The sequence below is a fragment of the Neovison vison genome, chromosome 13 (genome assembly GCF_020171115.1).
Source record: "Neovison vison isolate M4711 chromosome 13, ASM_NN_V1, whole genome shotgun sequence".
NCBI classification, from domain to species: Eukaryota; Metazoa; Chordata; class Mammalia; order Carnivora; family Mustelidae; genus Neogale; species Neogale vison.
In genome coordinates, this window is record NC_058103.1 from 136,153,784 (window position 1) to 136,172,614 (window position 18,831).

Consider the following 18,831-nt stretch of genomic DNA (forward strand, 5'->3'; position numbering starts at 1 on the left):
ATTTAAATTTTTAAATATTCTAAACATTACTTTTATTAATATAAGGTTAATTTATATGCATTTATAATATAAAAATTACTTCATATATAAATAGATATTATAATTTAGAATATAAATTTATATTTATATAAATATAAATATTAATATAAATATAAATTTAACAATTTAAAATATTTTGAATTTTTTTATATTTTAAGAATTATGAGAATTGTTGATGACCCATTATATGGTTTGTATTGATAGACATTTCCTGTAGACTTGAAGGAATGTGTATATTCTGCAGGTATTGGGTTTAGTGTTCTGGAAGTATCATTTGGCATAAGGTAATTAATAATGTTGTTTAGATTTTCTACATTCTTACTGATTATTTTTGTCTAGTTCTATCAATTTCTGAGAATTTGTGAAAGTCCGTGATTGTGCATTCATCTCTCATTTTACTTTTGTTAGTTTTTACTTTATGTGTTTTGAAGCTTTGTTATCCTTCACATCTATATTTATGATTGTTGTACCTACCTGATATATTGGTCATTTTATCATTATGAAGTCCCCAGTTGTCTTCAGTAACATTTCTTATTATGAGGTCTGTTTTGTTTGATATTAATGTATATAAACCCACCATTTTTCTTAGGCTTATGATTTGTATGGAATATATTTTTGTATTGTAGCCTGTAGCCTTTTACTTTTAGTCTGTTCATGTCTTTATTATCTGAAGCATATATTGTGTTGACAGCATATAACTGGGTATGGGATCCTATTTATTTATTTACTTTTAGATTTTATTTATTTATTTGTCAGAGAGAGAGAGAAAGAGTGTGCACACAAGCAGGGGGCGTGGCATGGAGTGAGAGAATCAGGCTCCCCACTGAACGAGGAGACCCATGCAGGACTCAAACCCAGGAAACTGGGACCTGAGCAGAAGACAGACACTTAACTGACTGAACCACACAAGCATCCCTGGGTCTTGGATTTTAAACCTAGTCTTACAAATGTCTGTCTTTTGAATTGAGTGTTAGTCCACTTACATTTAATTATTTACATGAGTACACTGAGGTCTTCTCATTTGCAATTTGGTTTGTGTCTTCTGTTTTTCTTTGGTTCCTCGGTCCCTCCTTTATATCTTCTTTTATTTTAATCAGATATTTTTTAGTATTTCATTTTAATTTCTCTATTGGTTTTCTAGTTCTATATTTTGCATTTTTAGTTTTTACTGTGGGGATCACGTATGCATCTTAAACTTTTCCCGATTTACTTACAGTTAATATTGAATTACCTCAGGTGAAATATAGAAATCTTTTAATAGTGTATTTTTGTTTATCCCTTATTTACATAGTGCTATGGTTATATATTAGATCTGTTCATGTTATACACCTATCTTTATTGATTTATAATTTTTAATTTAGTAGTCATATCTTTTAAAATAAATAAAATAAGTATAGCTAAAATCTTTCTCACATACTCACCTTTAAAAAAATTTTAATATAGGTCCCACTTGCCATCCAGTGTCATTTTTCCTTTATGCTAAAATACTTCCTTTAGAATTTGCTGTAGTGTGGCTCTGTTGGTGACAAATATCTCAGGTTTCATTTACTGAAATATATTTTATTTTATAGTCATATTTGAAGGATAGTTTAGCTGGCTATAGAATTATTACTGATAATTTTCCCACTCCCTTCAGTGCTTTGAATGTGTTCTTCCAGGCTTCTGTCTTTCATAGTTTCTGGTGAGAAGTTAACCAGTTATTTATTGTTATTCCCTCATACATAACACATAGGTTTCTCTGATTGCCTTCAAAGTTTTCCCTTTAACTAACTTTTTTTGTGTTTGACTCTAGTGTGTCTAGAAATGATCTTAGTTCTGTTTATCTTTCTTGGGCTTTGGTGAGCTTCTTGAATCTTTATGTTTTCTGCCATATTTTGGAAGTTTGGGGCCATTATTTCTTCAGTTTTTAAAAAATGCTGCTTTCAGGGCACCTGAGTGGCTCAGTTGGTTAAGCCACTGTTTTGGCTCAGGTCGTGATCCCGGAGTCCTGGGATTGAGTCTTGCATTGGGTTCCGAGCTCTGTGGGGAGTCTGCTTTTCCTTCTGACCTTCTTCCCTCTCATTTTCTCTCTCTCTCTCTCAAATAAATAAATAAAATCTTAAAAAAAAATGCTGCCTTCATTGTTCTTTATCTGGGATTCCAGTTGCGTGTGTGCTGGGGTGCTTCATAATGTCTTTAAGTTTTGTCTCAGAGGTTTTATTCATTTTTCTTCAAATGTTTTTCTCTCTTTGTTGGGTAATTTCTACTGGCACCTATTCAAGTTCATCTGCCATCTCCAATCTGTTGTTGAGCTCATTGAAAATTTTTAGTTATTGTACTTTTTAGCTCTAGGATTTGTATTATTTCTTGTAGTTGCTATTTCTCTGTTGAGATTTTCCTTATATTTCCCTTTAATTTTTTGAATTATTTTATTTTAATATTTCGAATATATTTGTAAAGTTGATTTGAGGCCTTTGCAAAGTCCAACATCTGGGTCTGTTTAGAATCAGTTATATTGACAACTTTTTTTCCCCCCTGAGTATGGGTCACACATTCCTGGCTTTGTGTATGTGTGTGTTTGTGTGTGTGTGTTTGAATAATTTTTGGTCGAAAATTAGATATTGCAGATATAGTGTAACAGCTCAATTTGTGTGTGTGTGTGTTTTCTGAGGATTTTTAGATTTTTGATCTAGTAGCTGTTCAACCTGCCTAGCTTCAAAGGGTAGACTTTGTCTCCTTTGTGATCTATAGTGGCTGACATCTGTTTGTGTGATTTCCCATGGCTGTTTCTTTAGCCTGGCCCTGTAGAGGTCTTCAGTGTGCCTGCAGATTTGGTGGCCAAAGATTTTCATATGGATTTGATTTACTTTTCCTGAGGGATTTTTTGTGTGTGTGGCTTTGTGTTTTTGTTTTGCTTTTCATTTGTCGTTGTTGTTGTTGTTGGCTTGTTTTGTTTTGTTGTTATTTGTTTTTGGTTCCTGCTGTTTTGGGGTTCTGTACTTTCACTGTTTAAGCCCATTTGGCTTCAGCTCTCTGCCACTTGAACTGTCTCAGTTGAGGAAGGTCTATTTTTGAGAAAAGCATCAAACTGTCACATCTGATCCTGTGTGGTGCCATTTTTCAAACTGTCTCTCTGGTCTTTGACTTTTTTCTTGTTGGGTTCCATGGGGTCTCCTTCACTCATGTATTGGCTTGCTGTGGCAGTTGCTTTGAATTTGAGTTTGGTTCATTTTGTAGATATCATGCTGCTTTACATTTCCAGCTGCTTTCCTAATTGTAAATCTGATCTGTGACACATTAATGGATAATGTTTCAGTTTTTCCCATGAGGTGTTTTCTGTAGCTTTGGGGTTGAATTATACCTACAGCCAGTAAGCTGCAAACTCATAGGTTTTACCTAGTCCAGTTGCAACTTTATTTTCTTTCTCTCTCTCTCTTTCTTTCTTTCCTCCCTTCCTCCTCCTTTCTCCCTCCCTCTCTCCCTCCCTCCCTCCCTCTCTTCCTTCCTTCCTTGTAGGCTCCATGCCCAGTGTGGAGACCACTGCCAGGCTTCAACTCATGATGAGATCAAGACCTGGGCTGACATCAAGAGTTGGATGCTTAACCACTGAGGCCTCTGAGGCACCATTTCCAGTTGCAAATTTCTGAAATTAAATTTTCCTCTATCCAGTGGTAACTTTAAATGATTTCTCACCTTTATTCATTTATTAAGTAGTTATTATACGTGGGGTTTGCACAATATGGTTTGCATAATGAAAGTACAGAACCCCTAAACAGCAGGAACCAAAACCAAACATTTCCTTCCACCACCATTTTCTGATAGGGATCCTGTTAAGTGTGGATCAGAGAATTTTATTCCTTTCCTTCTCATCTTTTTCTATAATCAGAGAAAGATATTTATCTTGATGAAGTAGGAAATGGTTGATATAGCAGGGCACATAGGTGGCTCAGTTGTTAGATGTCTGCCTTCAGCTTGGGTCATGATCCCGGGATCTTGGGGTTGAGTCCCACATGGGGCTTCCCACTCAGTGGGAGGCCTGTTTCTCCCTCTCCCTCTGCCTGCAGCTTCCCCTGCTTGTGCTCTCTCTCTGTGTCAAATAAATAAATGAAATCTAAGAATAAAAAAAGGAAATGGTTGATAGAGCAGCATATAAGTAGAGTAAACAAAACACAATTTAGTTAGTGGATAAATATATTTTATTATGTTTTATTATTTGCACACACGATTTACAAAAAAAAATCACTGGTGGATACATATAATTTAATGGCCTACAGGAGGAGTTTGTAGTTCACAAGTTCAGAACAGTTAACGTTTCTTTAGTCTTGGCTCTGTCCTCAGTGTTTGTCATGACATTATGTAGTGTTTTTGTGTTGATGCTGAGGATACTGGCGTAGCACATGGCATACTTCTCAACTTTGCAGCATTACGATTTTTCTTCATGAGATTAGGTCCTTTGGATTTAGAATATCTTAATTTAGCTTAAGCTGGGCTACAGTGTGTAATTTCATTCTGAGAGGAAAAGAAAATGTGCAGATTCATTGCATAAATTAGATCACAGGGGTCAGGGGTCACCTATTTAAGAGTATACATTGTTTCTAAACACTTCCTTGGCACATACTTTTAAGTATTTTAAAAATTTTTTAGACAGTAAAATTGACTTTTTTTTCTTTACAGTTCTGTGGATTTTGCCCTATGTATAGATTCATGTAACTACAACCATAATTAAAATAAGGAATAAAATCCACCAGCCCCAAAACCTCCTTCATCTTATCCCTTGTCATTCCTTGCCCCCTAACCTGAAAGCCCTGGAAACCACTGATTTGTTCTTTATCACTATCGTTTTGTCTTTTCTAAAGTGTCGTGTGATGGAATCATATAGTTTGTAACCCTTTGAGACTGACTCTTTTCTTTCTTTCTTTCTTTTTTTTTTTTTAAAGATTTTATATATTTATGTTATATATATTGAGAGAGCATGAGCAGAGGGCAGGGGCAGAGGGACAGGGAAAGACTCTCAAGCGATTCCAGGCTGAGTGTGGAGTCTGACTCGGGGCTCGATCCCAGGACTCCAAGATCATGATGTGCGCTGAAATTGAGACTCAGCCTCTCAAACCACCCAGGCGCCCCCAATAGACTGACTCTTTTCACTCAGTATAATGCCTTTATTCATCCAAGTCAATGTGTAGATCAGTAGTTTGTGCCTCTTTATTGCTGACGTGCACATTCAGTTTTCAACAAGTGGGTGCTTTTGTATGGACTGAATGAGATCTTTTCAGGTGGACCTCTCTTTGGGGACATATTCTTAATGGGCTGGTTTGAATTTCTGCCTTCATTTGACTGCTCAGTAATATAGACACTTCAGCCAGTTCACTATTTTATGTTGAAATTCTCCCTAGATAATCAAAACTAATGAGGTTTTACTTGACCTTTTGTTCTCAGAGCACTAGTCCACTGACTGTTAGCTTTCAAGGGAAGAAAATACTGGACTGGTAAATGGCGAGTTTGGCCAATTTGAGGCAGAGTTAAGACGTGTGTTGCTTTTGTATAAAAATCTAAAAAGAACAGCTTTCTGTTTCAGCTGCCTGAAAGCTCCAACACTAATGCAAATCATAAAAACAGGAGTGGCACTGAAATGTATTAAATTAGGTGACTTGCCATCCAGACAAGCACGTGACCTTCGGGACAGCAGTGATGTTTCGAAGTGGCCTTGGCTGCCCTGCTTTTTGAAGTGGGTGGGGGGGAGGGTTTTCTGCTCTCCCCTCCCCCAGAAGTCCAATGCCACAGGTCCCTCCTGCTGGGTTGTCTCATCAGGAAGGCCCCCCTCAGGCCATCTTCTGGACTTCAGCAGAAACATCAGTAGCAAAGGTGGTGTGAGTGGGGAGTGCAGTGTTGGTTCAGGTTGCTGAACTGTGTTGTCTGTTGAGAAAGGGGTTGCTGTTGACGAGGAATGGAGGTTCCTGTGGAGATATGGCATTGGGAGGTACAGGGGGAAACGCACAGGATGCAGCCAGGCTTCTTCTGTTGGGATGTGCACCCGCAGCTGCTGCAATCTCAGCCTTGTAAAGCTGCTAACGTTACCCACTTGTATCTCCTGCCTCCTTGTAACCTTGGCTTTCATTTGCCATCATGCCCCCTGGCCTCTCCTTGTACCTGCCTTAAAGAGCCAAGATCATTTGTGATCCCTTTTTCATATCATTTAAAGTCTCTTGAAAGAATCAGATTGGTCCAGTTGGCTCGTGGATTGGTTTTCTTGTGCATCATGGGTTCACTTTGATCTTCACTGACTGTGGATTGGCGGGGGCTGGCTTTTGTGGTCCAGGTATGGCCACCTAGCCTTCGTTCTTGGCTGTGGTAGGGGCAATTTTAAAGGACTGTGGGCTGGATAGACAGCCCATAATAATCCATGGAAGAATCCTATTCGTAAAGTAGCCTCAGCCTGGCCTGGAATACTTGTGGTCACCAACACCAGGCAGCCCTTCCTTGCTTGCACAGTGGCTGGTGTGTAATGGGTGGAGTGCTCAGCAGGCAGTTTGTGCGGCTCACATATTATGGGCTACAGGAGTTCTCAGGCTCCATCCAAGACCCGTTGCCTCTGAAACCCTGGCAATGGATTGGGCCCCTGTGATCTGTCTTAACAAGCCCCCCAGGTGACTCCCAAGAACTCTGAAGTTGGAGACCCACTCACCCAAGGCGTGCATTCTCAGTGGGGTGGCGTTGCCCCTGACAGTCAAACCTTTGGGGAGCAAAGGAATCATGGATAAAACAATGGTCTCTGGCCTCCAAACCTCAGCCCTATCCAACAAAGCCTTATTCATTCCTTAGTATCTAGTCAGCGGGGGTGCACGATTAGGAAAAAAATGGCTCCTTAGGTTGGTGATAATGAGAAAACATTTGGGCAACACCACTTGAGTGTATACTTAGAAGAGGAACTGCTAGGGGTGCCTGCTGGCTCGGTCTGTGAAGCGTCTGCCTTCTGCTCAAGTCATGATCCCAGAGTCCTGGGATCGAGTCCCGCATTGGGCTCTCTGTTCAGCAAGGAGCCTGATTCTCCCTCTGCCCTTCCCCCTGCTCTTGTTTTTTTTTTTTCTCTCTCTCTCAAATAAATAAATAAAATCTTAAAAAAAAATAAGGAGGAACTGGTAGTTTTTTTTTTTTTGGCATTTATAATTTTCCTTTGTTCTATGCCACATGGACTGGATTTCATGCAGGGTCCTCTAGCACAGAGTTCTCTAGCACAGAGTTGAACTGGGACAGTTCTTTCTCTTGTAATCTGAAAAGAAGGTGACTTACTGATACAGATTTTCATCTAACAATCCGAGATAAAGCCAACTTGGCCAGAGTTATTTCTTTAAGCAGATAAACTTTCTTCCCCCAATATTTTAGAGAGAATTTCATGGCATCTTAGTAAGTAAATAAATTCCTCTTATAATAGTAAAATACATACAAAGAAATGTTAGAAGAAAAAAATGATATAATTAATTCTTATCTCTAAATGTATCTTGTTTTGGGGCGCCTGGGTAGCTCAATCATTAAGTGTCTGCCTTTGGCTCGGGTCGTGATCCTGGGGTCCTGGGATCGAGCCCCACATCGGGCTCCCTGTTCGTCGGGAACCCTGCTTCTCCCTCTCCCACTCCCCCTGCTTGTGTTCCTTCTCTCACTGTCTCTCTCTCTCTCTGTCAAATAAATAAATAAAATCTTAGGAAAAATTAAAAATAAATGTATCTTGTTTAGGAGTGGTTGACATTAATGCATTGTTTACAGTTCTTGAGAAAAGATGATTATTACAAATAGGTGTTATAAACACTTAGTCCTACCTGTAAAAGTGATGTTTTTTTCTGGAGCAGGCATTAACTGCCTGCTTTAATTCCGCTCATCGCCTCTTTTTGTAAATAGAAATCGATCGGAACATAGCCATGCCCGTTCATAATGTCCACAGCTGATTTTGCACAACTGCAGAGATGAACGGTTTCCCCTAAAGCCTAAAAGTATTTTCTGTTTGGAATTTACAGAAAAAGTTTGCCAGTGCTTAGTCCAGCAAATACAACTTAAATATCTCATACTTAAAAAAAAAAAAAAAGATTTTATACGGATAAGTGTTAGCAACGCTCCTTGGTGGGAAGAATTCAGAAACATTCAGGTCATTAGTAGAATCGTCAGTACATCCTCAACTGCCCCAGGTTCCAAGGCAGTCTGGCTCTGACCTTGGGCAGTGGGTACCCAGGAAGTCTGGCTCTGACCCCGGTTCTGAGGGATGTTTGGCTCTGACCTTGTACGGTGGGTTCACCACCCACATCTAATATAATTGTAACAAAAGGATAGTGCTAATGGCTAGCGAAAGTTAACGCTTTTAGATATTTCTATGTCCATGGGTTAAGAGTATCCCATGCTGAACTGAATCTCTTGGACTAGCAACTGTGGCCTGAATTTGGATTTTTAGAGCAGTTATGATTAAAGTGCTTCGCAAGGCCAAGTTTCTACAGCAGCCCCGGACAGCAAACTGTCTTTGGGATCAGCTGGACAAACCTGGACAGGTGCTTCCCAGCCCACACAGATGCTACTTTGCAAAAGGAAACGCACCGAGAGCCGGGCTGCATTTGGCCAGGCGCTTGGCTGTTTTGTGCCTTGGGGCCTCCCACCAAAAACTTCCCCGGTGCCCAGGTCTTAGTTCTCAAAGGCAGCCGGCGGGGGGAACACACTGGGACCATCGTCTCGCCCCCTGCCTGTTTTATCTTCCTCCCAGCAAAGCTCTCTCTTTGAAGCAGATTCCATTTCTTCCCTTACTTTCTGGCTGCCTGTTGCTAGCATTTCCCCCATGGTGCACCATCTGTGAATGCTGTCTTAGGTATTCCAAGAATTCACTCAATGTCTTCGTGAAGTAACCCTCCTTGTCTTTTTCTGTGTTTTGTTGGGGTGCCTATTTTTAATGGACAGCCTGTTGGTACCATGTTGTGTGCCTACTCTTTGGTAAGTTTTGTTTCCTTCGTTCAGAAGTTCCTTCTTCAGGTCTTCCCAGGCTGTTGAAGGCAAAGCCTTCATTATGTGTAGTCTTAGCTCATGCCCCTTACTGATTCGGCATCTCCCCCAGAACAGCCAGAGTGGTGAGCAGAAAACCAGCCCCTTACTGTGACCGAAGTTAACTTTGTACACCCTGTTGAATGCAGTTTGTTAATATGGGTGTAAGTTTTTTGTCTTATGCTTATGAAGTACTGTTATTTACCTATTTTTCTGATCCTTGGCTATTTCTTTTCTTCTTCTTCTTCTTCTTTTTTTTTAAAAGATTTTATTTATTTGACAGACAGATCACAAGTAGGCAGAGGCAGGCAGAGAGAGAGGGAAGCAGGCTCCCCACTGAGCAGAGAGCCCAATGCGGGGCTCGATCCCAGGACCCTGGGATCATGATCAAAGGCAGAGGCCTTAACCCACTGAGCCACCTAGGCGCCCCTCCTTGGCTATTTCTTTTTCTTTTTCCTTAAAAGGTGAGACTCAGAGACTAAGTTGGAGAATATGCTCCCTTTTTCTGTTCTCTGGCTTTCCTTGGAAGGTTGGTAGAACTTATACCTACCTGGCCTGATGTGTTCAGTGTGGGAGAGAGGTTTAAACACTGAGTTCAAGTTTTGATGCTCATAGGACAGGTTGGTCCTTCTGTTTTTTTTTTTTAAGTCAGTTTTGGTGCTTTGTATTGTCCTAGGAATCTGTCCTTTTCATCTGTTTTTCCAGTTTATTTGTGTAGAGATATTTATTATATTCTCTTACCTTTGAAATTTCTGCCATGTCTATAGTGATATCTTTATTTTAATTCCCAATGTGCTTTCTGTATGGTGTATTCAACCTTCCTTTAATAATTCTTGAAATTAAAAAAATCCTTTATGTTGTATTTTTGTTTTCTATTTTATTAAGTTCTTTTTTAAAAAAAAATATTTTATTTATTTATTTACTTGACAGACAGAGATCACAAGTAGGCAGAGAGGCAGGCAGAGAGAGGAGGAAGCAGGCTCCCTGCCAAGCAGAGAGCCCAATGCAGAGCTTGATCCCAGGACCCTGAGACCATGACTTGAGCCCAAGGCAGAGGCTTTAACCCACTGAGCCACCCAGGCGCCCCTATTTCATTAATTTCTATTGTCCTTGTCTCCTTCCCTTTATTTTCTTCAGGTCTCTTTTCTGTTCTTTTTCAGTCTTTTAAATTCTGATGCTTAGTTTGTTAATTATCAGTTCTAGTTGTATATTTCTTACCAGCATTTATGGCAAAAATGATCTCATCCTGCTGCTCATTTAGCCAGTTCTGACTGGTTTGTGCTTTACCAGACTTTTGTTTGTTTGTTTTATTTTGTTTTATCCCCATCATTTACTATGAATTGTGATCTCTATGGATCTGTTCCCATGAACTTTCTTTCCATGATCCGTTGTCCTCAGGTAAAAGACCTTTCTGAATATTTAAATTTGCCTGAGAAACAGCATCTTTGTTCTGATTTTGAACAGTGCCCATCTGGAATATGCTTTAATCTTCTAAGTGTTGTTAGGTAAAGACAACCTATGTAATCACTGAAGGTAATTTTGGACATGAAGCAGCCAGAAAGAAGAAGAAAGGGCACCAGGAGGTGTTGGTTTTGGCTTAGTTCTGCCCCCAGCTACCTTGGTGGCATGGCTGGTCTGAGTTTGGTCTGGGTTCACCAGACTCTCTGTGAGCTGATGAGATCCAGTTGGGCAGATGTTGCTGACAGAAGAGAGCCAAGCCCTTTATTCTCTGTGTGTTTTGTTTTGTTTGTTCTTGACCCTTTCTTGACACTGTCAGCTGCCATGTCTGTATAATGGGTAGAATGACTGAGATCATGACTGTAGTTCTTCCCAACCATTCTGTGCCATGTGATATGAATCCCTTGGACTTGAGGTTCTGATTATGAATGGAGAGTCCATTGGCATGCAGCCAGCTCATTATCTCTGCCCCTGTTCCTAATCACATAATATTCTTATGACAGTTAATTAGTATCCTTCTTAAAAAGGCAATTCTTTGGTTTTGGGAATTGATTTTAAAGGTTTTTTGTTTTTTGTTTTTGTTTTATGAGAGAGAGAGAAAGCAGGAGCTGGGGTGGGTAGAGGGAGAGGGAGAAGCAGACTCCCCACTGAGCAGGGGGATCAATGGATCCCTCATTGATCAGTGGATCAGTTCCAGGACCCTGGGATCATGACCTGAGCGGAAGGCAGATGCTTAATCCATTGAGCCACCCAAATGCCCTGGGAATTGACTTTAGAGGACAGATTTTATTTGACCAACCTGATGGTATGATTAGCCATTAGAAAGGGCTGGTAGAGTGCTTTTGTTTCTTCTGCCTCTTCCCCTTCCCCAGCTTTTTATTTTGAAATAATTTTAGATTTACAGAACAGCTGCAAAATAGTTCAGAGTTCCTGTTATACCCTTCACCTCCCTCCCTCCACTGGTAACATAGGACAGGATCACGGTATGAGGATCAAACCTAAGAAATTAACATTGGTTAATTTCTCAGCAATGTCCTTTTTCTCTTATAGGGTTTGATCCAGGATACCACCTTGCACATAGTTCAGATCTTTTTAGTTCCCTTGCCTGATCTGTGACCATTTCTTCATTCTCCTTGTCTTTCATGACCTGGACACTTTTGGAGAGTACTTGTCAGGAGATTTGCAGAATGTCCCTTGATTTAGGTCTGCCTGATATTTTCTCATGATTAGATTGGGATATGGGTTTGGGGGAAAGGGAAGTAAGTGTCCTGGTCCTCACATGCTTCCATCACACGTGAAAGTACATGACCCCAGCATTACTATTAGCCGTGCTCACCCTGATCACTCACGGGGGTGTCTGGCAGGTTTCTCCACCCTAAAGTTACTATTTTCCCTCTTTTATTCTTGATTGTATTTTTTTCATATAATTTCAATAAAATTTATTTTTATTATTTATTTAAAGATGTTATTTATTTATTTGAGAGAGAGAGAGAGAACATGTGAGTAGACAGGGGCAAAAGGGGAGAGAGAAGGAGAAAGAACATGAAGCAGAGCATGAGTGGGGGGCTGGATGTGGGGCTCAATCTCGTGACTGAAAGATCTCATATGACCTGAGCTGAAACCAAAAGTTGGATGCCTAACCCAGTGAGTCACCCAGGCACCCCAATACAATAATTTTAATACAATTCATTGAATGTTTTAGAGATTTTATTTATTTATTTATTTGACAGACAGAGATCAGAAGTAGGCAGAAAGGCAGAGAGAGGAGAGAGAGAGAGAGAAGCAGGCTCCCTGCTGAGCAGAGAGCCCGATGCGGGGCTCGATCCCAGGACCCTGAGTTCATGACTGGAGCTGAAGGCAGAGGCTTAACCCACTGAGCCACCCAGGTGCCCCCACTGAATCTTTTAAAAATCGATTTTGTTGAGGTATAATTTTACACTGCATAAAATTTGCCAAGGGTAAGTGATTTCTGAAAAATTTTGAGTTGTGTAACCATCACCATTATCTAGATTTTGGATATTTCCATCACCCGAAAAAGTTGCCTGTTGGCTATCAATCTGTTTCCACCCCAGCTCTAGGCAACCCCAGTCTGCTCTCTGTCCCTATCAATTTGCCTTTCTGGGACAGCTCATCTGAATGGAATGATACAATATGTGGCCTTTTGTGCCTGATTTGTTTTTCTTAATGTTTTTTGAGGTTCATCCAAATTGTAGCAAATATTAGCTTCCTAGGAATAGAATTGGTGGGTCATCGGATAAACACATGTTTAACTTTAAGAAACTGTCAAATTATTTGACAAAGTAGCTTTACCATTACAAATTCCCGTCAGCACTATGTGACGGTTTCAATTTCTCCATATCTTGTCAACACTTATGACTGCTGGTTGCCTTGACTATAGCCATTTTTTAGTAGGTCAAAAGTAGCTTTGCACTATGGTTTTGATTTTCATTTTCCTAATGATGTTGAGTATCTTTTCATTGATTAACAATTTGTATGTCTTCTTTTTTTTTTTTTTAAGATTTTGTTTATTTATTTGACAGACAGAGATCACAGGTAGGCAGAGGTAGGCAGAGAGAGAGGGGGAAGCATGTTCTCTGCTGAGCAGAGAGCCCAATGTGGACCCTGAGACCCTGGACCCTGAGATCATGAACCAAGCTGAAGGTAGAGGCTTTAACCCACTGAGCCACCCAGGTGCCCCTGTATGTTTTCTTTGAAGAAGTTTCTATTTAGATCATCTGTCCATTTTTAATTTGGTTGTTTGTTTTCTTTTTAATTGAATTATAAGAGTTCTTCATATACTCTGGATATATCCTTTATCAGAAATGTGATTCATAAACATTTTCTTATAGTCTAACTTCGAAGTACAGAAGTTAACTTTAATGAAGTCAGATTTGTCAATTGATTATGCTTCTGGTATTGAATTTAAGAACTCTCTGACTAACCCAAGGTTGTGAAGATTTTCCTCTATGTTTTCTCCCAAAAGCTCTGTAGTTTTAGCTTGTATTTATGCCTAGATCCATCTTTGAATTAAGTTTTTATATATGATGTGAGGTGAGTGTTCAACTTAATTTTTAAAAACACCTAGTACATTAAAAAATTAGTAGGCTTTGTTTTTTAGAGCAGTTTTAGGTTATAGAAAAATTGAGGACAAGGTACAGAGAGTTCCCCAACATCCCCGCCCTCCTCCATTCATACACACTTTCCTCTGTTATTAATGCATTACAGTAGTGTGACACATTTGTTACTATTTGTAAACCAAAACTGATTCACCTATTAATCAGTCAGTACTGCCATAACAAAATACCACAGACTGGGTGGCTTAAACAACAGAAAGTAATTTTCTCAGAGTTCCTGAGGCTGGAAGTCCAAGTTCAAGGTGTTGGCAGGTTTGGTTTCTTCAGAGGTCTCTCTCCTTAACTTGTAGATGGCCGCTTCTCACTGTGTCCTGATACGGTCTTTCTTCTGTGTGTGCACATCTCTCTGTGTGTCCAAATTTCCTTTTCTCATAAAGACACCCATCAGATTGGACGAGAGCTTATTCAAAAGACTTCTCTTTAACTCCATCACCACTTAAAGTGCCTGTCTCCAAATATAGACACATTCCAATGTACTGGCAATTTCAATGTAAGACTTTGGGGAGACACAATTCATTCCAGAAGGATACATTATTATTAACTAAAGCCCATAGTTTACATCAGGGTTTATTCTTTGTGTTGTATATTCTATGGGTTTTAACAAATGTATAATGAGGGTGCCTGGGTGGCTCAGTGGGTTAAGCCTCTGCCTTCGGCTCAGGTCATGATCTCAGGGTCCTGGGATCGAGCCCTGCATTGGGCTCTCTGCTCAGCGGGGAGCCTACTTCCTCCTCTCTCTCTCTCTGCCTGCCTCTCCGCCTACTTGTGATCTCTTTCTCTGTCAAATAAATAAATAAAATCTTTAAAAAACAAAAACAAAAACAAATGTATAATGACATGTAGCTACCCTTGTAGCATCATACAGAATAGCTTCACTGCTCTAAAAATTCCTGGGCCCCACCCATTTGTCCCTCCCTCCCCATGACCCCTTGACAACCACTGATCTTCTCACCGCCTTCCTAGTTTTGCCTTTTCCAGAATGTTCTATCATTGGTGTAATTGTAGACTTTTCAGATTGACTTTTTTCACTAAGTAAAATGCTTAACATTTCTCTATGTCTTTGCGGCTTGATAGCTTATTTCTTTTTGGCACTAAATATTCTGTTATCTGGGTGTACTGTAGTTTATTCATCCTTTCAGGTATGGAAGGGTATCTTGGTTGCTTCTAGGTTGTAACAATTATGAATACAGGTGCCATGAACATTTGTGTGGACATAAGTTCTCAACTCCTTTTGATAAATATCAAGGAGCACAATTGATGAATCATATGGTATGAGTATGTTTACTTTTGTAAAAACCACCAAGCTGTCATCTAGAGTTGCTGTACCATTTTGCATTCCCCCAACAAGGAATGAGAGGAATGAGAGTTGCTATACCATTTTGCATTTCCCCCCAACAAGGAATGTTGCTCCACATCCTCACCAGCATTTGGTGTTGACAGTGTTCTGGAATTTGGCCACTGTTTTAGGTGGGCAGTGATATCTTCTTGGTTAAACTGGCATTTTCCTGATGACATATGATGTGGAGCAACAGATGCTCATCTGTTTTATGTATAGCTTCTTGGATGAGGTTTCTATTAAAATCGTCGGTCCACTTTTTTTTTAAGGATTTTTATTTATTTGACAGAGAGAGAGATCACAAGTAGGCAGAGAAGCAGGCAGAGAGAGATGGGGAAGAAGGCTCCCTGCTGAGCAGAGAGCCTGATGCAGGGCTCGATTCTAGGGCCCTGGGATCATGACCCAAGCTGAAGGCAGAGGCTTACTTAACCCACTGAGCCACCCAGATGCCCCTTTTGGTCCACTTTTTAATCAAGTTGTTTGTTTTCTTACCATTGAGTTTTAAAAGTTCTTTGCATATTTCAGATAACAGTCCTTTATCAGACAAACGTGTCTTTTTCAACTGTTTTTTTCCCAGTTCATGCCTTGCCTTTTCATTCTTTTGACATGGTCTTTCACAGAGCAGCAAATTTTAATGTTAATGAAATTCAGCTTGTCATTTTTTCCCTCCATGGGTCACGCCTTTGGTATTGTATGTAAAAAATTTATCGCTAAACCCAAGGTCATCTAGATATTCTTTCATGCTATTTTCTAGGAGTTTTGTAGTTTTGCATTTTACATTATGCCTGCGACTCATTTTAAGGTAAAGTTTTTGAAGGGTTTAAGGTCTAGATGATTATTATTATTATTATTATTTAAAAAAGATTTTATTTATTTATTTATTTGTCAGGGATAGAGGGAGAGAGAGCAAGCGAGCACAGGCAGACAAGAGAGGCAGGCAGAGGCAGAGGGAGAAGCAGGCTCCCTGCCGAGCAAGGAGCCCAATGTGGGACTCGATCCCAGGACGCTGGGATCATGACCTGAGCTGAAGGCAGCTGCTTAACCAACTGAGCCACCCAGGCGTCCCTTATTTTTATTATTTTTCATGTGGATATCCAGTTGTCCAGTATTACTTATGGGGACGTCCTTTCTCTACTGACTTGACTTTGCTCCTTTGTCAAAGATCATTTGACTCTATGGGTCCGGGTCTAATTCTGGGCTTTCTGTTCTGTTCCAGCTTCTTCTTCCCTTAAATTTTTTTTTTTTTTAATTTTCAATATCTAGTCATCCTACCACCATTTCTTGAAAAGATTGTCTTTTCCTTATTTGAAAAGGGCACTGTTTTGAAGTTCAAAGTGCAAGTTTATTTCTGGACTCATTTCCGTTTCACTGATATGCATGCCTATCCTTGCACCAGCATCCCACTGACTGGCCTGCCTTGATTTTATAAGAAACCTTGAACTTGGGTAGTGTAAAACTTCCAGTTGTACTCTTCTTTTTCAGAACTGGGTTGCTTATTATAAAGACTTTGCATTTCATATCAATTTTAGTATTCGCTTCTCATTGTCCACAAAAATGCCTGCTGGTGGGGTGCCTGGGTGGCTCAGTTGGTTAAGTGTCTGACTCTTGATTTCAGCTCAGGTCATGATATCAGGGTGTTGAGATCAAGCCCCATGTTGGGCTCTGTGCTGGGCATTGAGCCTGCTTAAGTTTCTCTCCCCCCCACCTCTACCTGCCCCCATTCTGTCCTCTCTCTCACTCTCTTTTAAAAAAAGAAAGTGCCTTTTAAAAAAAGAAAGTGCCTGCTGGGAGGGCTGGCATTGAAATTACAGACCAGTCTGAGAAGAATTGCCATCTCAACGGTATTGAGCCATTCAATCCATGAACTTGGAATGTCTCCATTTATTTAGATTTTCTTTAATTTCCCTCAACATTGTTTTGTAGTTTTTCAGTATTCACAGCTTGTGTTTCTTTTGTTAACTGTATTCCTAAATACTGACTCTTTTTAAAGAGAATGAATGGAATTAATGTGAATGGAATTGTATTTTTATACATTACATATTTATTTATTGTATTTATATGTATTGTATTTTTATTGTATTGTATTGTATGTATTGTATTTTATTTAATTTTAAACCTTTTCGGCTTTGGAAGACTTTATCATTTGGGGGATATTGTTGTCATCATCTATAAAAGTTGGTAGTTATAGAATTCCAGCCCAAGTTTGTACTATCATTTCAAGAACACTGAAGGTAAAATTCAAATACTCTGTTGTTACCATCTTAAGTGAATTAGGTGGTATTGATTGCTGGCCACAGATTATTTATTTATTCGTTCATTTTTCCACAAAACCAACCATTTAGTTCCCCATTCTTTTGATTGACAGTTTCCATGGGGGTTTAACCTGTTCAGTAGGTGGCTCTGCTATTTGGGGGTGGCTTGATGTCTGCTGAGACCACAGGGGTGCCCAGGTCATGTTTCTCTCATGGTGACAGGCTAGTCCAGGTTTGTTCTTGGGGCGAGTGGCAGAGATATGAGAGGGAACAGATGCGTACTGGACCCTATGAGGCCAGACCCCATCTCTTGATGGCACGTGCTTCAGAACCACATGTGAAGGGATGTGGATACAGGAAGGGAGATAACTGTGGCCATTTTTGCAGTTAACTACAGCAGCGTTATGTCTCTGCAACTCAGTCTGGCCAATTAGAATTGGAATCAGTTTTTTTTGTTTGGGAAATTACCCACCTTCTGAACCTTGGCGGGGATGAATGCCTCTTCTTCTGATAGGAACTGAATATGCTACATACTTCTTTTCCTGGACTCTAGTGCATTTAGGGCACAGGCATCTGTGCAGTTTGGAAGTGAGAGAGATGCTGTAGTAGGCTCCATGTAGCACTGATTTTCTGGTTAGGGTGATGACACAGGTGACTGGTTGTGACTCTAAGTTCCCACTGCAGACACAGCAACCGTGCTGGTAACTGGGGCTGGTTGCAGTGAAGTTCAGTTCAGTTCAGGGTGGAAAAGTGGGAAGGGTGTCAGCTGTTGCTTCTCCTGCTTTGCTATAGCAAGGTCATTGATCTTGTAGGAGAAATACAGCTTAGTCTATTCAGGTTAAAGGTACTTCACCTTAATAAGACGCGAAGACTGCTTGCTAGAGTTACCAAAACAAGTCCATGCCCTAGAGATGTGTTGGGTGGGTCTCCCAGCCTGGATTCCCTGGGTTCATGGGGAACTTTGATGTCACCCAGATGTTCATCATTGGCTTCGAGTGTCTCCGTGACCCGCGTGCGGAGAGGGCAGCATCTGAGGGTCTTGGGCGCATGAATGGTGCATTCATCTGGGTTTGTTTTTCATTTCAGTACAATAATCTGGTGGCTGTACTCCCAGTGATCAATCACATGTGGGCTGATCGGCCAGCTGGAGCCCTGGTGGTTTGGAAGGAACTGCTGTTTTGTCGTAGGTTGTTTAGTTAGTGATGTGAGCCCTTCTTCCAGGTGGTACCAAGGACCTGACTGTGCAAGCATTCCTTAGGGTCCTGGTGGCTTGGTGCAAGTCTGCAGCCAGTGCATATCACTTCCTTTCCCTACAGGCAGCCTGTGTGGTGATGGCACAGGTGCGTGCTACCTGCTGCCTGTCTTCGACACCGTGTTTGTCAGGAGGATGTACCGTCGCCAAGGCCTGGGCATGGCCATGCTGCAGGACTTCTGTGAGACGTTCCGAGAGGATGAAGCCCTGGGCGTCAGTTGGCCGATTTCTCCTGCTATGCACCAAGGTAAACCCACCTTGTATCAGGAGGAAGTGTTGAGGTAATGGTGATGGATAATGCACGTGCGTTCTAGGTGATTGTTGGGGAGGGAGGTTCCTTGGCACTCTCGGTGTCTGGGTTTTCTCTTCTTC

At 40.6% G+C, this 18,831-nt stretch overlaps 1 protein-coding gene across 2 annotated transcripts in view; it reads left to right on the top strand.

Moving 5' to 3' along the window:
- Positions 1-18,831, top strand: part of LOC122893846 (protein FAM169B-like) — an 85,973-nt gene that overhangs the window by 56,931 nt on the left and 10,211 nt on the right. For both annotated transcript variants that reach the window (XM_044231129.1, XM_044231130.1), the window contains one exon: positions 18,524-18,706. In XM_044231129.1, the coding sequence (XP_044087064.1) occupies positions 18,524-18,706 (183 nt within the window). The remainder of the gene's footprint in view (positions 1-18,523; positions 18,707-18,831) is intronic.